Source organism: Mastigoproctus giganteus, chromosome 4 (assembly GCF_048544385.1).
Source record: "Mastigoproctus giganteus isolate SK-2022 chromosome 4, ASM4854438v1, whole genome shotgun sequence".
Lineage (NCBI taxonomy): Eukaryota > Metazoa > Arthropoda > Arachnida > Uropygi > Thelyphonidae > Mastigoproctus > Mastigoproctus giganteus.
Genome location: NC_143578.1, coordinates 78,332,775 through 78,354,072, shown reverse-complemented (window position 1 = coordinate 78,354,072; position 21,298 = coordinate 78,332,775). Strand labels below are relative to the sequence as shown.

The following is a 21,298-nucleotide window of genomic DNA, read 5'->3' as shown; positions in this document are numbered from 1 at the left end:
GTAGTACCACAGAGTTGATACATTGCTCTGGGGTTGCTGTTTCCCATGTGTAGTACTTTACATTTGTCAATGTTAAACTTCATTTGCCACCTCTCAGCCCATCTGCTCAACCTTTCCAGATCCTGTTGCAGCAGCATAGTGTCAGTAGTGTCCTTGACAACCCTGCCAACCTTTGTATCATCTGCAAACTTGGACATTAAGCTTGATATACCATCATCAATATCATTTATAAATACAGAAAACAATAATGGATCCAACACTGAGCCCCGAGGGACTCCACTAATAACATTAGTCCACGATGAGCAGTGTCCATTGATTACCACTCTCTGTCTCCTCCCCCTCAACCACCCCTTTATCCATAGCAGCAATTTGCCTCCAATGCCACACTGCTCCAATTTGTGTAGCAGTCTTCCATGTGCAACAGTATCAAAAGCCTTTCTAAGATCGAAGTATATAATATCAAAGCTATTCCCTGCATCCAGTTCTTTTGTGACTGCATCATAGTATCCAATCAAATTGGTCAGGCAAGACTTCCCCTTAACAAAGCCATGCTGTGTCCGAGCTATAACTGAAGTCTTGTCTAAATGATCCTGCAGTGCTTCTTTAACCAGTGCCTCCATTAATTTTCCTGGAACAGAAGTTAAGCTCACAGGTCTATAATTACTTGTGTCAGCCTTTGATCCTCCTTTGTGAATTGGGGTCACATTTGCACATTTCCAGTCTATGGGTACCTCCCCTGAGTCCAAGGAAGCTCTCATAATTATGGCTAAGGGTTTGCTTATTTCCTTTGCTGCCTCCTTTAATATAACTGGATAGATCCCATCCACCCCAGGTGCCTTTCTTGTGTTTATCTTCAGCAGTTTCTCCTCCACTTTACTCCCAGTTATTTCAAGATTCTGTAGCTTACTGCTAGAGTTGAATACACCTCTGGCATTCCCCTCGCTGAATAACTCCTCATGTGTGAATGTCGATGCAAAATATTCATTTAGTTTGTTAGCTACCTGAGCAGGATCATCAACAGTTGACCCATCAATATCAAGTGGACCAATCTGATTCATCCCCTTTCTTCTAGAGTTTACATAAGTAAAGAACTCTTTGCTGTTTTTCTTTGCATCCCTTGCCAAGGATTTCTCGTAATCTGCCTTCGCCTGCCTAACCTCCTTTGTAACTTGGTTGAATATCAACTTGTATCTATCATAGGCTTCTGTGTCATGTGTTAATTTGTAAGTATCCCATGCATTTTTCTTCTCTGCCATATGCCTCATTAGTTCATCTGACATCCATTTTGGCCTAAACCTTGAACAATATTTCTTAGTTGGTATGTAAAGCCTAGTAGCTTCCAAGATAAGTTCTTTGAATGCTTCCCATTTTGAATTTGCTGTTGGTAACATCATCAGTTGGTCCCACTGTATAGAATTTAAATACTGTCTCAGTCCATCGTAGTCGCCTTTACGGAAGCAATAACCCTTCCCTTTACCCCTAATGGTAGTTACCTGTTTGAGTAAATCCCACTTCAGCACACTGTGATCACTGCCACCTAGTGGTTCATTTATCTGCAGATTCTTAATGCATGAAGAATCACTGCTGATAATCAAATCAAGAGTATTACTCCCTCTAGTTGCCTCCCGAACATGCTGATGTAGAATACAATCATCCAATAAATCCACAAAAGCCCTGCTAGTGTGTGAGTGACCAGCCCCCAAATTCCAGTCAATATCTGGGAAATTAAAATCTCCCATTATAAGACTCTCTGATTTACTGGCCCACTCTATTTCCCTGTACAGTTTCTTATTATACTCATCAGAGTCATTAGGCCTATAGCACATCCTACTCTCAATTTTGATCTCCCAATGCTTATGTCACACCAAACTGACTCAACACTGCACTGTCCAGCGATGTCGACTGGCTTCACTTCCTTGGTTTTTATGTGTTTCTTAACTATTAGCATAACCCCTCCCCCCCTTCCTATCCTGTCTATCCTTTCTGTAGACGTTGTACTCCCCAAATTCCAGTTCTGCATCCCTTATATCTGTGTGACACCATGTCTCTGATATCCCAACAATATCTGCCTTTGATGTTTTGAGCAATACCTCAAATTCATCAAATTTATTTACTAAACTCCTAGCATTGGTGTACACGCAAGTATACCTGCACCTGTTTCTATTCTTAGCTACCCTAACACAACCCATGTGTTTACTTGTACCACAATGGCTCCCAGCAGTCTCTGAAATATCATGCATCTTGTTTTTCAGGCTTCTGCTCATTCTAATAGAAGCAGTACAAGAATCTCTTTCACCTCTGCCAGTGGCTACTGTCAATCTATTGGTCTTTTTGTCTTCCCCCAAGCTAGCAGTTTTCCGACCCACCTAACACTGCCTCAATAGCATAAGCAAATATTCTTGCATCCTTTCTATTTAAGTGTATCCCATCCCTGTAGAAGCAATCTCTCCTGTTAACAAGTACAGTCCAGGCTGAAAAAAATTCTACCCCTTGAGCCTTGCACAATCTTTCCACGGCCGAATTGATCGACAAGGCTTTCATCATATACTCCCTCCTATCGTGTCTGGGCAAGTATACATACTTGGTTCACAGTTCCTTGCTTTTGTTGAAGTTATTTTATCTAGTTTAGTATTTTCCACAAGAAAGAAAGGTAAAATATTTTGAAGATTATGTTTGCAGAATTTTAATTCTTTAGTTTGTGAAAAACAAACATCATCCTTAATGTGTGTACTGATAAAATTTTGTGTGTAAAGTATTTTTCTATAAAATTTTACCCTAAAGGGTTGTTATAATGGATCCACAGTCTGGGACATCAGGACTGTCCATCAGGAGATGGACAGTATGTTGAAGATGATGACAACATTGAATCACCCCTTTATAATATGTCAACTGATACTGAAATAGAATTCTATCAAGTGATGCAGATTCTGATTCTCATTAAGATGCATCTGTTGATGTTAGAATGCCATGAACAACAGATGCCAGCATTACTTAGAGTGATGATTCTTTACAGATGAAATCCATTTACTAAAAAGCACAACCTACGTGTTCCATTGCCCCAAGAGAAGCACCCCGATCACAAATATAAAAGGCAGCGAGTGTGTTAATATGCATATATTCATGACTTTATATATTCTGTTTCTTGCATACAGTTTTATTATCATTTTATCACTTTGTTACCACCTGGCAATATTTTTATATACTTTTTGCAATAAAATTTAGAATCTAGCATTAGCATTAGTAGAGGCATATGATGCAAGAAAGCAAGCTTATTCAGCATCAGCCAAAAAAAAAAAAAAAAAACACACACACCACTCCCATTTCACCCCTCCGTTCCCTCGAAATACCTGTCCAGTTGAGCCTTAAATTTGTTTAGGCTATCAACTTCAACAACAAGTGATGGAAGTCGGTTCCACCAACCAACCACCCGCTGGCCAAAGGCAAATTTCCGCACATCTATCCGACATCCATCCTTCCTCAATTTTAATTTATGCCCTCTGAGCTGATTATTCTGAGCAAGATGAAGAATCCCATTGGCATTGAGCATGCTCAAACCATTCAAAGCCTTATACACCTCTATCAGATCACCTCGCCGGTGCCTAGTCTCCAGATTCTGTAATTTGCAAAACTTAAGCCTTTCTTCGTAAGAGCAACTCTTTGTTCCATTCACTAATCTTGTTGCCCTTCTCTGTACCTGTTCCAGCAGCTCTACATCCTTCTTGAAATGAGGCCTCCAGACCTGGAGGCCTCATTTCAAGGGCAGTTTTCCATATCAGCTATAAATATTTACATTGATTGCTTAATGTTTAATTTTAACAGTGGCATTAGGGATCCTCCTCATGGACTATCACCTTATCATGGTGAGGAGGTTTGAGTACCCCAGTGACCCCAAGAGCTATGCTGGCAGGAGCTTAAGCTTCTAGGGCCATCCTAGCCAAACAGGTCAAAGGATAGGGGTGAGACAAAGTATAGTCCACCATCAAAGGGAAGGGCTAGAAACTCACCGTTTAGATTTAAAATTAAAATTCTCATTGAAAATTAAAGTATAGAAACTGGAATGACAATAAGGAATCAACTATGAATGGATTAGGGAAACTGTATAAGAAAAAATAATAAATATTCTTTTATCGTATATTACAGCAAGCCCTTCACAGCACATGGCTAGGGATGGGTAATTTAGTACAGAGGAAATAAAATAGTAAATAATCATTTAGACACTATATTCATGTGTTAACAAAATAAGATAGTTGCAGTACAGTGCATTAGGTTGCTGATTACTTGGTTGGAAGCAGGCTGCTGTTTGTATTTCTTTACATCTGATTGGAAATCTTACTCCTGTAGGTTTGAGAGTTGAGAATCTCTGGCAATCAATGTTGTGAAGGTTTATGGGATTAAGGGGTGCAATCAGAAGCAGTCTGTCCATTTGCTTGAGTCTGGAGAGCTTAGATTAGAATTATTTTTGATTTCTTAAATTTTCTCTGTTGGGAGCTGCTGTTATTATGCTTGCTATATTTGGTGAATCACTTGTAGAAGTTATCAACTTTGCGAGAAGCAAAACTCCAGACTTATTGCAGAGAAAATGGAATATAAGGTCTCTTAATGGGAAAGAAGAAGAAATAATAGGAGAATTAGAAAATAGAAAAATTATGATTTATGCACTAACAGAAACTAAAAAGAAAGGAAAATAAATGTTAAAAATATGAGGGGCGATCATTTAGTTCATGGACTGGTGCAAGATTTTTTATCGTACGAACTTTCCATAACTGTTGCTAGAGGTGCTCTCCCTGATAGCTACTACACAGACCGTGTGCACATTCTGGTACTTGTCAAGTTGACGTTGCGTGAAGATTTTTTTTTTTTTTAGCCGCATGTCACTGAAGAAAGTTTTATCATGTCAGACATACAGATTGAACAGCAGTGTGTCAGATGGGGCTTAAATGCATCAGAAACAGTTAAAAAGATTAATGAAGCGTATGGTAATGATGTCTTGGTAGGACTGCCATATTCCAGTGTGAGCGAACTTTCTGGTGTGAAGTGGTTTCTCCATCAAGACAATGGTAGGGTCCATACAGCTAATATTATGCAGGCAGTGATCACTGCCATAGGTGCTGAGATTCTGCCACATTCCCCTTATTCAACAGACTGAGCACCTTGTGATTTCTTTCTGTTTCCACATCTGAATAAAGCTCTGAAAGGCAAGCATTTCACGTCCGACACAGCAATGCTCACTGAGCCAAAGTGGAAGCACTTTGCAGTCTTTAGAAAAATAGTTTGCAAGAAACATTTAATGTGTGGGTATGACGGTGGTGAAAGTGTAACGTTCAAGGGAGAGTATTTTGAGAAAGAGAAATCCACAGAAGATTCACAACGACAATTAAGATTTTGCACCAGTCCACGAATTAAATTATCACTTCTCGTATATTAATGTATAGTGGGATGCGGAAAATAGAAAGAGCTAAAGAGCTCGTAAAGGAGGGTGGCTCTTATTACATGAATCATTGGAACAAAACATAGAACAATATAATCTAGAAACTGAAAGAATATAGTAATAGTTATAAAACCTTGTGACGAAAGAAAGCAAGTGTATGAGCTTATGTAGTAGCATCAGCCAAAAAAAAAAAAAAAATTCACACAGCCATTCCCTCTAAAGGCTTGTCCAGTTCCTCCTTGAATTTATTTAAGCTATCAACTTCCACAACAACAGATGGAAGTTTGTTCCAGCAATTAACCACCTGCTGGCTAAAGGCAAATTTCGCACATCAATTCTACAACTGTCTTTCCTCAATTTGAATTCAATTTGTAGGTTCATAATCTGAGCAAGTGGAAGAATCCCACCAGAATTCAGTGTGCTCATCCCATTCAAGGACTTATAACCTCGATCAGATCACCTCTCGGGTGTCTAGATTCCAGATGCTAAAATTTGCAGAATTAAAGCTGCTCTTGGTAAGAGGATCCCTTCATTCCCCTCGCCAATCTTGTTGCCCTTCCCTGTATATGCTCAAGCAAATCTACATCCTATCTAAAATGAGGCCTCCAGACCTGTACACAGTACTCAAGCGTGGCCTGACCATTGCTTTCTACAAAGCGATAATCACCTCCTTTTCCCTGCTAGCAAAATTCCTGTATATATCATTGGCAAAAACCCCATGGCCTGCTCTTGCAGCCTGTCTGCATTGCTCAGAAAACTTCATATCTTACTGCATAATGACTCCCAGGGCTTTTTCATTTTCTACCACCCTAAGTGTAGTACCACACAGTTGGTACGTTCCTCTGGGGTTACTTCTACCCATATGCAGTACTTTGCATTTGTCAATGTTAAACTTCAGTTGCCACTTCTCAGCCCATCTGCCCAAATTTTCTAGATCCTGTTGCAGTAACACACTGCCATTACTGTTGTTGACAACTCTGCCAACCTTTGTATCATCCTGCAAACTTCGACACTAAGCCTGATATACCTTCATCAATATCATTGGTAAATATACAAAACAACAGTGGACCCTGCACCGAACCCCATGGGACTCCACTAATAACATTAGTCCACGAAGAGCAGCATCCTCTGTCTTCTCCCACTCAACCATCCTTTTATCCATTGTAGCAACTTACCCTTAATACCATTCTGCTCCAATTTGTACAATAGTCTTCCATGTGCAACAGTGTCAAAAGCTTTCCTGAAATCCAAGTATATGATATCAAAATTATTTTTTGCATCCAGTTCCTTTGTAACCACATCATAATACCCAATCAAATTTGTCAGACAAGACTTTACCTTAACAAACCCATGCTGTGTTGAATTATTGCTGCAGTCTTGTCTAGATGATTCTGTAATGCATCTTTAACCAATGACTGCATTATTTTACCCAGAACAGAAGCTAAACTAAATGGTCTGTAATTACTTGTGTCACCCTTCGATCCCCCTTCGTGAATTGGGGATATATTTGCACATTTCCAGTCCATGTGAACATCCCCTGAGTCCAAGGATGCTCTCATAATTATGGCTAAGGGTTTGCTTACTTCCTTTGCTGCCTCCTTTAATATAACTGGATAGATCCCATCCACCCCAGGTCCTTTCTGATGTTTAACTTCAACAATTTCTCCTCCACTTTGCTCTCACTTATTACAAAATCATGAAGCACCCTGCTACAATTTGATAACCTTCTGGCATTTTCCAACCTTAATAACTCCTCACGCGTGAATGTAGATGCAAAAGACTCATTCAGTTTGTTTGCTATCTGAGCAAGATCATCAACAGTCGAACCATCGATGTCAAGTGGACCAATCAGATTCATCCCCTTCCTTTTAGAATTTATATAAGTAAATAAATCCTTGTTTTTTTTTCTTAGCATCCTTTACGAAAGATTTCTCGTAATCTGCCTTCGCCTGCATAACCTCCTTTGTGTGACTTGATTACAGACTAGCTTTATATCTGCCATAGGCTTCTGAGTCGTCTTATAATTTATATGCATCCCATGCATTTTTCTTCTCTTCCACGTGTCTCATTAGTTCATTTGTAATATGGGAAATATTTCATGTCATTTTTTATTCGCAATATTAAAATTTTATCATGAAAAAAATGTATCCATTATATTTCCCTAGTTGTTAAAAAAAATGAATGAAAAAGTTAAGCATGTGACGAGCATGTGTGGTAGATTGTTTATGGGAAACATCCTTCGCATTTCTTTTAGGTATTTTGTTTTGTATATATCTTGATTGATTGGTATTGGTGTTTAAGGGCACAAGGGCAGTTGAGGCCAAAATGTGCCAATATATCGATTACGAAATAAAAGAGCTTTTTTTATTGTAAACATTTTATTGATTATTCACAGATTTTCATAATTTCTGGAAGACAAAATACAATGGATTTATGATAACTAAAGTAAGAAATGTATACTTGTGAGTGCAACATATCTAAATATCTCTGTAAAATAGCACTGATTGATGTACCGACCTTGTAGTTGAAGCGACATACGCAGCTGTTAGGGACAGCTAACAATGGAATGTAATGAAAATGAGATGAAAAAAGAAATTGTTGACAAATATTTGTATTGTTGCAATCATACTTACTGCAGTAGTAACTTCAGGAAGCATGATTGTAACATCATACTATTCAAAAATTCTAAAAAGTTAGAACTGCAGACACTGTCTTATCCAGTTATCACCATAAGGCGAGGCATGACGGCCAGGTTTTTAATTTTTTTTAGATAGACTTAGGAATGTTTTACACATTCACTTATACGCATGGTGACATCATCCACGCCTCTAGTGGAAGCCGCAGATGACGTCACTTCCGTGACCAATCAAATTTACTCATTAGAAAGTCGGAAAAACTGCTAGCCCATTGTTAAAATATTCACAGCTAACCACTGGATGTAGTGTTGCTAGAACAAGTACAGAGAAGGGCAATAAGACTGGTGAAGGGCTCTTATGAAGAAAGGCTTAAGTTCTGCAAATTGCAGCTTCTGGAGGTAGGCACCTGCAAGGCAATCTGATTGAGGTGTATAAGTCCTTGAATGGATTGAGCAGGCTCAATGCTGATGGGATTTTTCTTCTTGCTCAGATTACAAACCTGAGGGGGCATAGATTCAAATTGAGGAAAGGCAGTTGTAGAATAGATGTGCGGAAGTTTGCCTTTAGCCAGCGGGTAGTTGATTGCTGCAAAAAACTTCCATCTATTGTTGTGGAAGTGGATAGCTTAAATAAATTCAAGGCAGAACTATACAAACGTTTGGAATGAATGGATCAGTGAAATAGGAAGGGGTTTTTTTTTTTTTTTGGCTGATGCTGTATAAGCTTGCTTTCTTGCATCATGTGCCTCTACTAATGCTAATCATATGTCAGAAGACAAAAATCGGAGGCATACCCCAGACCATCTGACCAGCGAAAACTGTAAAGTTTTCGCTTCTCAGATGGTCTGGGGTATGAAAACTGTAAAGTTTTCGCTGGTCAGATGGTCTGGGGATGCATAACAAGCAAAGTGATGGGGTGAATAAAGTTTAATAATAGAACAGTGAATGCAGAAACCTGCACTGCTATCTTGGAGGAGTGCCTGAAACCCGTTATTAGAGATCATCACACGGACGTCCAAAACTGCATTTTTAACAGTACTCAGCAACTTGCCACACAGTAAAATTGGTAAGTTTTATGCTATTTAGATTTAATGATGAGTTTGTCTACTTATCTCACAAGGCTTAAAACATACCAATGTTTTCCCTCATTTTTCTCCCTTAAGATGCAGTCATACCTCAGAAATGCTGCATTACAGTGTTGGACTGACCTGGCAACAGTCCACACTTTTGAACCTTATTGAAAATGACTGATACATAATGTCTAAAATTGCTCAGAAGAAGTCAACAAGTAAGATTCAGCTGCAGGAGAATGTTAAGGGTGTGGTACAACGAAATTGGGCACCCGTGCATCCTGAAGTTGATTAACTCTATGCCAGATCGTTGAAAGGCTGTAATTGCAGCCCGAGGAGGAACAACAAAATATTGAGGACTTATTTTGCTGATTTACAGTACATAATACTGTTATGTTAACCTTGTCATTTCAGTATGTACATGCAAATGCAATAAAATGTGTGTGTGGTTATCATGATTGCCATTTGCATGATTTCTCATATTTCCTTTAATTAAGCATTTTACCCTTTGGGAAGATATAAACAGCAATTAGGTATATCAGGTGGAGTCTTATTGGATTCCATTCACAGAGATATGTATCCCATCTAACAAATGCATTTCGAACACATCTGCAACCCACAATGCAGCGCAAAACACATTTGCAATATTCACAAGTGATGCAGTTTTTTTTTTCCCCGCCACTTTAGTCCTGAAAGCATCTTATAAGAAAAGAAATTCACTCTGTTTTTGATTGGATTATTAAAAACAAATGCAACTGTTGATACAAGAGCTAGATTGCTTTGTTAATATTTCCTGATAGTAAAAAAAAAAATTTTTTTCTTTAAAAAATTTACTGTATTTTAAAAATTTCCAGAGTGTTCATGGATGAGTGCTCATGTTCGTGAAAATCTCAGTTAATGGATGCAGTGTGTTCTTGGAAAACAGTACATTGACTGAATGTATGCTGACCAATTGTTAAATGCTTGTATAAACTCAAGTACTGATAGTACTTTCCTGAAGATTTGCATTTTATGAATAATCTGATTTTTTTTAATAAAATATAAGTACAATTACCTTACATCAAACTAATACACTTTCAAACTAATCCTGTTTGAAATTTTAATTTTAAAAACAAAGGTGTGGGAGTTGCCTCCTTTTCATCATACAAAATCTTACAGTAAATATGACATCACAAAGGCTTCTGAGAATATTAGTTTCTTTCAACATTGTGATTGGAATCTTCTATGACTCCTATTATCTCTTCCACCTTCATCATGATTTCTCTTAAACGTTTGAGGTTCAGAATCCTTTGAAGAGGTATTGGAGATTTCATCATTGCTATCATTCCTTTCTTCAATTTGCATTTGTATCTGCAATTCAAATCATTAGTTGTGAGGTCTTCACTATGAGACACCAGCAAGATCATTCATGTCTTCAGTATCCACTTCCAAGTTAAGAATTATTGCTTCTTTCCCATCATATATGGAAAGGAAGAATAGTATGAGCCATGATTCTCCTCAAATAATACTGCCTGAAAGTAAAAATAACCCCTTGATAAACTTTTCATTTTCACTCCACCAGTTCTGGGGCATCCTTTCTTTGTTTCTGTATCATGTGGTATAATTTCCAAATCAGTAGACCCCACTTAGCTGCCACCAACCAAGCTAAATCCTTTGGTGTATTCATTCTTGTCTTCATCATCTGAATCTCTTACATTTGGTGTTTCTTCAGTCACCCCTTCTTCCTCGTTATCTGGTAAATTGTTTTTGTTTGAAAGTATTTTTATGACAGCCAATTGAATGCCATATGCCAAGCATAAATAATGATTGATTTGAATGCCTCTGGTTACCTTTTGCATAACTTATGTGCTTACGGTGGTTGTAGAAATAAGTCTTGAGATAAATGCCAATCAACTTTTTTTTTTTTTTTTTTATTTCAGCTGGCTAAGTTTCCAAAACTTGTCATCTGCATTAATATTGATATTCACATAGCACTGATTTTTTTTGGACATTAATTCAATGAATGCAAATTTAGGAAAATGCTAAGCAGCATTTTTCTAACTTTGTGTTTTGAAATCATCCTATTCCTCCTTTTCAGATTTTCTTCCCGTATTCCAGAACCATTTCTCTGCGTTTGGCAAATTCGGAATATTTTTGTAGCCTTTTACTCTCAGTAATGTCTGCAAATTGTAGGACATGCAAACAAAATTTGCATGTCCTACAAGACACAACAGCAGAAAATAAATAATCCACTGTTTTTTTAAAAAAGTTGTAATTTTTGTGCAAAAAAGGAGATCCTCCACTGAATGACTTGCTCTGCACTGGCTGATATAGAATAGATAAATTGTCACTGTTTTCATTTCCTCTTTTTAACAAATTTACCCTGTGGCTCTTTCAAAGAGCCACAGGGTAACAACTGCAGGGTTGTTAAGGACACTACTGACGCTATGCTGCTGCAACAGGATCTGGAAAGGTTGAACAGATGGGCTGAGAGGTGGCAAATGAAGTTTAACATTGACAAATGTAAAGTACTACATATGGGAAACAGTAACCCCAGAGCAAAATATCAACTCTGCGGAACTACACTGACAGTGGTGGAGAATGAAAAGGACCTGGGGGTAATTGTGCAGGCAGATATGAAGTTCTCTGAGCAGTGCAGACGAGCTGCAAGAGTAGCTCATGGTGTCTTGTCAATGATATACAGGAATTTTTCTAGCAGGGATAAGGAGGTGACTATTCCCTTGTATAAGGCAATGGTTAGGCCACATCTTGAGTACTGTATACAGGTCTGGAGGCCTCATTTCAAGAAGGATGTAGAGCTGCTGGAACGGGTACAGAGAAGGGCAACAAGATTAGTGAATGGAACAAAGGGTTGCTCTTACGAAGAAAGGCTTAAGTTTTGCAAAATACAGAGTCTGGAGACTAGGCACCGGCGAGGTGATCTGATAGAGGTGTATAAGGCTTTGAATGGTTTGAGCATGCTCAATGCCAGTGGGATTCTTCATCTTGCTCAGAATAATCACCTCAGAGGGCATAAATTCAAATTGAGGAAGGAAGGATGTCGGATAGATGTGCGGAAATTTGCCTTTGGCCAGCGGGTGGTTGGTTGGTGGAACCGACTTCCATCACTTGTTGTTGAAGTTGATAGCCTAAACAAATTTAAAGCTCAACTGGACAGGTATTTCGAACGAACGGAGGGGTGAAATGGGAGTGGTGTGTTTTTTTTTTTTTTTTTTTTTTTTTTTGGCTGATGCTGAATAAGCTTGCTTTCTTGCATCATATGCCTCTACTAATGCTATTGTTTTTTAGCCTTCCCTGCACCCACCTGCATTCCCATTTTTTGTTTTGCCACAATAATACCATGGCGAAATCTTATCCATGGATGTAAAAAAAGTTTCCCTTTTTTGACATGTCTAAACACATAAATAATGTTATAAATCTTATGCATTTGCAGGTCACCAGAAATGGTATAGTTAATTAGTTATGATCAGAAAACAGATTGAACGCTAAAGCTAGATGACGAAACAGTGTTCACTTGCATTTGAAAGGAATACATGTCACACATATACATATGAAAGGGATTGAAAATTTTGTAAACATTTATACGTCACTTTTAGTAAAGATATGTTGAGAGTTTTTCTGATCGTGGAAATTGTGTTGCAGTTTAATTTTTTAAAAAATACTCTTTTTTTTTTTTTTTTTTTTTTTTTTAAATACCTTCAATACCAGTATCGGTAGAGGACGTTGAACAGTGATCCCGCTGGAAGTCAGCATTTGCGAACCGTTTCTGTTGAAGAAACCAAGTAGCAAAAGTCCTCCGGAGTGGATAATCCGCAGACTCCAATGATTGGACGCGTTGCAGATGGTATGAACTCATTTGGTTTGTTGACAGTATCCTCCATACAGTGGATTGTGAAATACCCAATCGTTGGCCTATCGCTGTTGTTATTTGGTTTTTAGGAGCATTAGCAACTAAGGCTATAATGCTCCGGGAATATGCGGTGGTCATTCCCTGACTTTTCCGCATCCTCCGTATTTGGTGGTGACGGGCTCGAACCCCGGTCTAATCAAGAAGCATGTGCTACGCAGTGCTGCTCCTTCTCACCTGACTACGGAGGCACCTAGGGCCTATCGCTCGAGTACTCGTACTCGGATTGCCTTCTGCAAGACGTAGGACATTCTCCTCATTGTCTGGCGTCCTCGTCATTCGCTCTCAATTCATGGTACCTCTCGTGAAACAACCAGTCTCACGTAACCTTCTGTGCACACGTGCGAAAATCGTATGATGAGGAGTACGCCTGTGCGGGAAACGTTCCTGGTACAAGCACATAGCGGCACGCCCATTACAGTCTGCAGCTCCATATGCGAGGTGCATGTCGGCCAGTTCAACATTTGAATACTTGTCCATCGTACTGCCTCGGGAACCGGTTCAGAAATGCTGACTTCCAGCGGGATCGCTGTTCACACGACCTCCCGTTCAACGTCCTCTACCACATGACGAAGGCATTTCGGACCCTGCAATGCTATGTGATTCCAATTTGCCTTTGTGCCCCCTACACCTCCTGCGTTTGTCGCACTGGTAGTGAATCACCCTGTATATTGCTACCTGCAGTGTAGCAGCTATTTGGAGAGAATATTTTGTTTCATTTTCCTGTATTTAGCATTAGTTGAGGCATACGATGCAAGAAAAAAAGCTTATGAGCATCAGCCAAAAAGGGGGGAACCTCCCATTTCACCCATCCATTCACTCTAAATGCCTGTCCAGCTCAGCCTTAATTTATTTAAGCTATCAACTTCTACAACAAAAGATGAACGTCTGTTCCAACAATCAACTACCCACTGACTAAATTAAAATTTCTGCTCATCTATTCTACAACTGTCTTTCCTCAATTTGAATCTATGCCCAATCAGGTTCTTAATCTGAGCAAGAGGAAGAATTCCATCAGTATTGAGTTTGCTCAACCTGTTCAAGGACTTATACACCTCAATCAGATCACCTCGCATGTGCCTAGTATCCTGCTGCAATTTGCAGAACTTAAGCCTTTCTTGGTAAGAGCACCCCCTTTGTTCCCCTCACCAATCTTGTTACTCTTTTCTTCTACTCGTTCTAGCAACTCTACATCTTTCCTAAAATGACACCTCCAGACCTATCACATTACTCAAGGTGCGACCTGACCATTGCTTTGTACAATGGGATAATCACCTACTTGTCCTGTTAGCAAAATTCCTATATATAATTCACGACTCCATGACCTGCTCTGGGAGCCCGTCTGCATTGCTCAGCAAACTTTATATCTCACTACACAATAACCTCCAGATCTCTTTCATTCTCCACTTCCCTGAGTGTAATACCACACAGTTGGTACATTTCTTTTCAGTTACTGCTACCCATATGCAGTACTTTGCATTTGTCAATGTTAAACTTCAGTTGCCACTTCTCAGCCCATTTGCCCAACTTACTAGATCCAAATGCAGTAGCATACTGTCTTTACTGTCATTAACAACCCTGCCAACCTATGTATCATCTACAGATTTGGACATTAAGCCTGATATACCTTTATCAATATCATTCATAAATATACAAAACAACAATGGGCCCAGCACCGAACCCTGTGGAACTCCACTAATAACATTAGTCCACACAGAGCAGTGTCCATTGGTTACCACCCTGTTGTCTCCCACTCAACTATCCCTTTATCCATTGTAGCAACTTGCCCTTAATGCTCACCTCTCCAATTTGTAAAGCAGTCTTCCATGTGCAGCGTTATCAAAAACTTTCCTGAAATCCAAGTATATGATATCAAAATTATTTTTTGCATCCAGTTCCTTTGTGACCACATCATAGTATCCAATAAAATTGGGCAGACAAGACCTCCCTTTAACAAACCCATGCTGTGTCTTTATTATTACTGCAGTCTTGTCTAGATGATCCTGAAATGCTTCTTTAACCAGAGATGCCATTATTTTCCCAAGAATACAAGTTAAAATAACAGATCTATAGTTATTTGTTTCACCTTTTGAACCCCCTTTGTGAATTGGGGATATATTTTCACACCTCCAGTCCATGAGAACCTCCCCTTCCACGCAAGCTCTCATAATTATGGCTAAAGGTTTGCTTACTTCTTTGCTGCCTCCTTTTATATAACTGGATAGATCCCATCCACCCGGCACCTCTGTATCCAGGTGGGCAGGAGCAGTAGTGCGTAGCACACGCTTCTTGATTAGACCGGGGTTCGAGCCCTTGACCAGCAAATACAGAGGATGTGGAAAGGCCAGGGAATGGCCACAGCATATCCCCAGAGCAATATGGCCTTAGTTGCTAATGCTCCTAAAAACTATCGACAACCCATCCACCCCAGGTGCCTTTCTTATGTTTAACTTCAGCAATTTCTCCTCTACTTTGCTCTCGGTTATTACAAAATCACTTAGCTCCCTGTTAGGTTTTGATAGGTTTTGTTAGGTTTTGAACTTCTGGCATTCCCCTCCTTGAATAACCTCATGTGAACGTAGATGCAAAATACTCATTTCAGTTTATCAGCTATCTGAGCATGATCATCAATAGTCAAACCATCTATGTTAAGTGGACTTATCTGATTTATCCCTTTCCTTCTAAAGTTTACATAAGTAAAGAAGTCTTTGCTGTTTTTCTTTACATCCTTTGCCAAAGATTTCTCGCAATCTGCATTTGCCTGCCTAGCTTCCTTTGTAACTTGATTACAAACTAGCTTATATCTGCAATAGGCTTCTGTGTCACCAAATAATTTATATGCATCCCATGCATTTTTATTCTCTGCCACAAGCGTCATTAATTCATCTGACATCGATTTAGGCCTAAACCTTGAACAGCATTTCTTTGTTGGTATGAAAAGCCTAGAAGCCTCCAAGATTAAGTCGCTGAAGGCTTCCCATTTAGAATTCACCATTGGTAACATCATCAGTTGATCCCACTGTATAGAACTGAAAAGCTATCTGAGACCACTGTAGTCACCGTTGCAAGTGCAAAAGCTCTTCCCTTTACCCTTGATGGTAGTTACATCTTTAAGTAAATCCCACATCAGTACACTGTGATCACTATCACTCAGTGGTTCCTTTATATGCAAATTCTTAATTCATGAATAATCATTGCTGATAATCAGATCGAGTATTTCTCCATGTGGTTGCCCCTCCAACATGTTGCTGTAGAAATCAGTGATCCAATAAAGCCACAAAAGTCTTGCTGGTGTGCAATTAACCAACCCACAATTCCAGTCAATAACTGGAAAGTTAAAATCCCACATTATAAGACATTCTGATTTACTGACCCACTCTATTTCTTTGCACAATTACTCATTATACCACTCAGATTCATTAGGCCTATAACACACACCTACTCTCATTTTCCCTTACCCAGTGCTTATGTCACACCACACTGACTCAACATTACATTGTCCACCAATGTCAATTGGATGCAACTCCTTAGATTTTGTGTTTCTTAACTAACAGCATAATCTGTCCTCCCTTCCTGTCCTTTCTGTACACATTGTACTCTCCATATTCCAATTCTGCACTGCTTATATCTGTGTGACACCATGTCTCTGATATCCCAACAATGTCCGCCTTTGATAGTTTGTCCGGCACTTCAAACTCATCAAATTTATTATCTATACTTCTAGCATTGGTGTACATGCAAGTCATGCACCTGTTCCTGTTATTATTATTATTAGCCATATAGTGCAAGGAAGCCTGAGGCTTATGCTGCACCAGCTAAAATAAATTACCAAGTTATCCTGAGAGAGAGAGAGAGAGAGAGAGAGAGAGAGAGAGAGAGAGAGAGAGAGAGAGAGAAAGAGAAGGAAATCACCAAAAAGAGAAGAATGATGATATCCAGCTCAGGACCCTGGGTGTGCCAAGCCCATACTCACCAGATGTGAGTTACTCTTAGTAACCCTAACACAGCCCATGTATTTACTTTTTCCATTATGGCTCCCAGCAGTCCTGGAAATCCACACCACTTTGCTTTCCAGGCTGCTGCTCATTCTAATAGAAGCAGTTCAAGTATCACTTTCGCCTCAGCCTGTGGCCACTGTTAATCTTTTAGTCTGTGTATCTTCCCCAAAGCCTAGCTGTTTTCCAACTCACCTAACACTGCCTCGATAGCATCAGCAAATATTCATGCACCCTTTCTATTTAAGTGTATACGATCCCTGTAGAAGCAGTCTCTCCTGTTAACAAGCACAGAGACCCTGCTGAAAAAAATTCAACCCCACGAGCCTTGCACAATCTCTCCATGGCCGAATTGATTGACAAGGCTCTCATCATATACTTCCTTTTATCGTGTCTGGGCAGAATTGCAGACACTTCAAATTCAACCCTAACTTGCAACTTTTTTTCAACATTGACCTGTACTTTTTAAGTAAATCTGCAGATCTCTTAATCATTAGTGCCAACATGTTCTACAATATCACCTCTTGTGCCCTTAAAAGATGATATCTGCTCTACAACATCATCAACTTTTGCTCCTGGCAGACATACCCAGGTCCTGTTCCATCTATTATTTTTGCATAATATATTTCCTGTCTCCCTGACAGTAGAGTCACCAACAATAACTAGTTCCTGTGGGACCAGCACATTCTGCCTTGGATATTGTTGTTGTGTTGCCTGATGCACAGGAGTGAGCTGTGCGTCAAGTTTAGCTGGATCCAAAGAACTGTTTGCTAATATTTTATTACATATGACAAACTGTGCATCAGGAGCATCTTTATTTCCAACACATGTAAAGCCGAAATTCAAATAACTTTAATCATACTTTGGTTTTGGTTTTTTTTTCAGTAGGTTACTGTTTTTTCACTTCGGATTTTTGAGGAACAAAAGGCTGCAATTGTTAATCCTCACTTTGAAGTGTGACAATATTGTGTTCGTTTTCATCAACTACAGTTGCAATACTAGAAGTATTTGCTTCTCGTTCCATTTTTCAACCACATATTCATGGTCATTTATTTTAATAATAATAATATTTCGAAATACTGATAATTATCAAAAAAAATTTATTCGAGGAAGTGAGTTTAGTTATGATATCGGTTCGCTTCCCCCTCTCCTTCAACCCGTATACTCCAGGCTAAATCACATGTGAATGGCATACTAGATCACCACATTGCTACTTTTTAATAGATGTCATTACCTCTACGCATACTTCTCTATGCAAAAGCCCACCAAAATAAAGTGTTAAACAGTCTATTTTATTATTAGTCTATGCCAGTATATTAATAACCAAAAAAAATATATGTTAAAAATTAAATGATACAAAAGTGGTGTACAAATATGCAAAATTTATTATTATTTTTTAATTATTAATTACGATTTTTCACAGAACACTTGTTCACATCTCGTGGAACACAGTTTGAGAAATGCTGCCTTGCACTGTCATTTCGAGATATATACGTTACGCTATTTCTTATCAACTGCATCAATGGCGACAAGTTCAACAATATTGGCTCCAACACCAGTACGAGCTGTGAGTCGTAACTTACAAAAATCACTAGTTAAATTTAAAAAATAAGCCAACGAATGCTACTAGGCCTATTTAATATCTTTCTACAACAAAATGTAGTATGTTAATTAACAAAGAATATGGTAAAAATATCAAAACTACTTTTCCCTTTTCAGTAGCCGAAAATCCACCGTGTGTTCTCCTCCGCAGCTAACAAAACATGCGCTGAAAATTTGGTTTTTATCCAACATTTACTTCTCGGGTATTGCTTTACACACACTTGCATTTGTCACCAGTTGTGACATATATAATGACATATATATTTATTCTTTAAAAAAAACTATGGTAAGACTGTAGATGTTTATCGTAGTGGGAGAAGAAAAATAAGTAACCTGAAACTTTAAACAAACACAGCACATTAGCACTTGTATAATACCACACTACTCTTTGAGCAAAAAACCAAACAGTTGCTAAGATAATGATGTCTCCCCTGACAAATTTTCACATGCAATTTCTATATGCAAACCACAAAAAAAATCTTTTCAGAAACTTTCAGTAAAAGCAACCTATATTAGTAGAAGATAGGCAAAATTTCATTTATTCATTGATTAGCGGTTAACGTGGGAATGTTATTTTTGAGGGTCAGCAGGTGACCCTCCTCCTCCTCTAGGTTAACAAGAATTACATAAATGTGTAAGCTTTTTTCTAAAACTTAATGAATATTTATTTTTCAAAATTTGTAATCTATAGCATCATTTGCGTATTAAAAACAAAAGCGTTTTCTTAATGATACTGAAAATATTTAGGAAAATGGGTGATTTGAGTTTCACAGCTAGTGATAGAGTGATAAATATATATATATATATATATAGAAGAGTAGGTAATGAATGTGGTGAGTGGATAGTATAATAAAACCATAAGACAAAATCATGGAATAAAAAACCTGCTTAGTGAAAAAACTAAATATTCTCAGATTAATTAGCTTTTAAAATTAAACAGAAAGTTTAGGCTCAGTAAGGTAGTATTTTGGAAAATCAGAAGTCACCTCTTTAGATACCAAATTGTGAAAATATAATATCCTATTTCACTAGGCTTACATATTTGGTGCCATATTAAATCGAGATGAAGCATTTGAGAGCATTCTTGAAGCTGGTAGAAGGGCTGGACTCCTTTGGGCAACTTTTCCAACTCATCAAACAGAAACAGAAGAAATTACCAAAAAACCATCATGATGACAACATAATTTGTTGCTAGTACTAGTTGAATATCATTAACTCATTTGTGAAGTGTCATTTTAATGATTACAGCAGAGAATGTGGAAGTGTTATCCTCAGAAATGTTCATTATTGACTAATGTAAACAGTGATTATGGACAAATTTCGTCAGAAAAAAAAATTCTATTTTCTATGTAACTTTTTACTACAGCTGTGCTGTTGAATTATAAAATTCGATATGCTGCTTTGTACCATAAAGAAACATTTAATGAAGCTGTAATATATTCCTATTAGCAAAATGTGCAGGTTCTGAACTTCATGGCCTATTTTAAGATACCAAACTATATTTAAGCTTCATTACTATTTTTCTTATATTTCTGTGCCTGTTTTATGTGGCACTTATATTTTAAATATACTTTATTATATTTTGTTTATTTCTCCTTTTAATGTACTATAATAGTTATAAAATTATTGACATATAACTTTATTAAAAAGACTGTAAGAAGTTGATATCAAATTAACAATCAACAAAAAAAAAAAAAAAAAGTAAAACTTTGTGCAGTGTGACTTCCTGCAGCATGGTACTCTAACCTGCAAGACTTCTCCAAATGGAGCAGAGAAATTCAATTATAAGTGCATGTACACTGAAGGGCCAAATTGCTAAAAGCTGCCAGAATTGCTTTTATTTATTGGAATTCATTTTCTTTAATTAGAAACAGTTCAGGCATTTATTAATCTTTGTTATTGAGATTGGATTTTAGTATTTTATTTTATAAACACGATTTAAATGTGAATAAATGTTGATATAAATTGCAATTTCCATATTTCATCCAGAACTTTATACAAAATTCAGGATGTTGAATTCATCTAAAGAATGATTTCTTCAAAAAATATTTAAGTGGGGGATGCAATAGATTTATTGACAAATACACTTGTATTTTGCTATTATTTAATCTTAAATGGTTTTTTTTTTTTTTTTTTTTTTTTTTCCACTACATAAATATTATATTACCATACAGCATTAATTTAATTTATCTACTGTGTATAAACTGTTTCCATGTGATTGCCAACCAAATTGTTTTTTTTTTTTTTTTTTTTTTTGTAAAAATAATATAGTAGCACATAATGCTTTGACCTTTGGGACTGAACCTTATTTTTCCTAAACGTTTGATTCTTCCTCAGCATGGATTTCCACAACAGAATTCCTCTATAATATAACCCATCACACTGCCAAAAGTTTTACTGTAATTATAAATTCATATATTGATTACAGTTTTTATTTTTTACTTTTTTTTCTGTTAGAAAAAATAAATAAAATAAAAAACAATGTAGACACTGCATACTAAATATAAAAAATTGTTGTGTGTATAAAATTTTAACATCAGTGTCTTTTTATACAAAGTAAACTTTTTAAAAATTTATATAAAAGCTCTGTTTGAGAGCTTTTGGTTTACAAACCCTTTTATAATTGTTCAAGAATCCCTTTTGATTTTAACATAAGAAAAT

The 21,298-nt window shown here is 37.6% G+C and overlaps 1 protein-coding gene across 2 annotated transcripts in view; it reads left to right on the top strand.

Moving 5' to 3' along the window:
- The window catches only part of LOC150086857 (GRAM domain-containing protein 4-like), a 216,734-nt gene extending 196,855 nt beyond the window's left edge, over positions 1 to 19,879 (top strand). For both annotated transcript variants that reach the window (XM_090371631.1, XM_090371632.1), the window contains one exon: positions 19,670 to 19,879. In XM_090371631.1, coding sequence (XP_090227757.1) covers positions 19,670 to 19,810 — 141 coding nt within the window. In that variant the 3' untranslated portion in view covers positions 19,811 to 19,879. The remainder of the gene's footprint in view (positions 1 to 19,669) is intronic.
- The last annotated feature ends 1,419 nt before the right edge of the window (positions 19,880 to 21,298 follow it).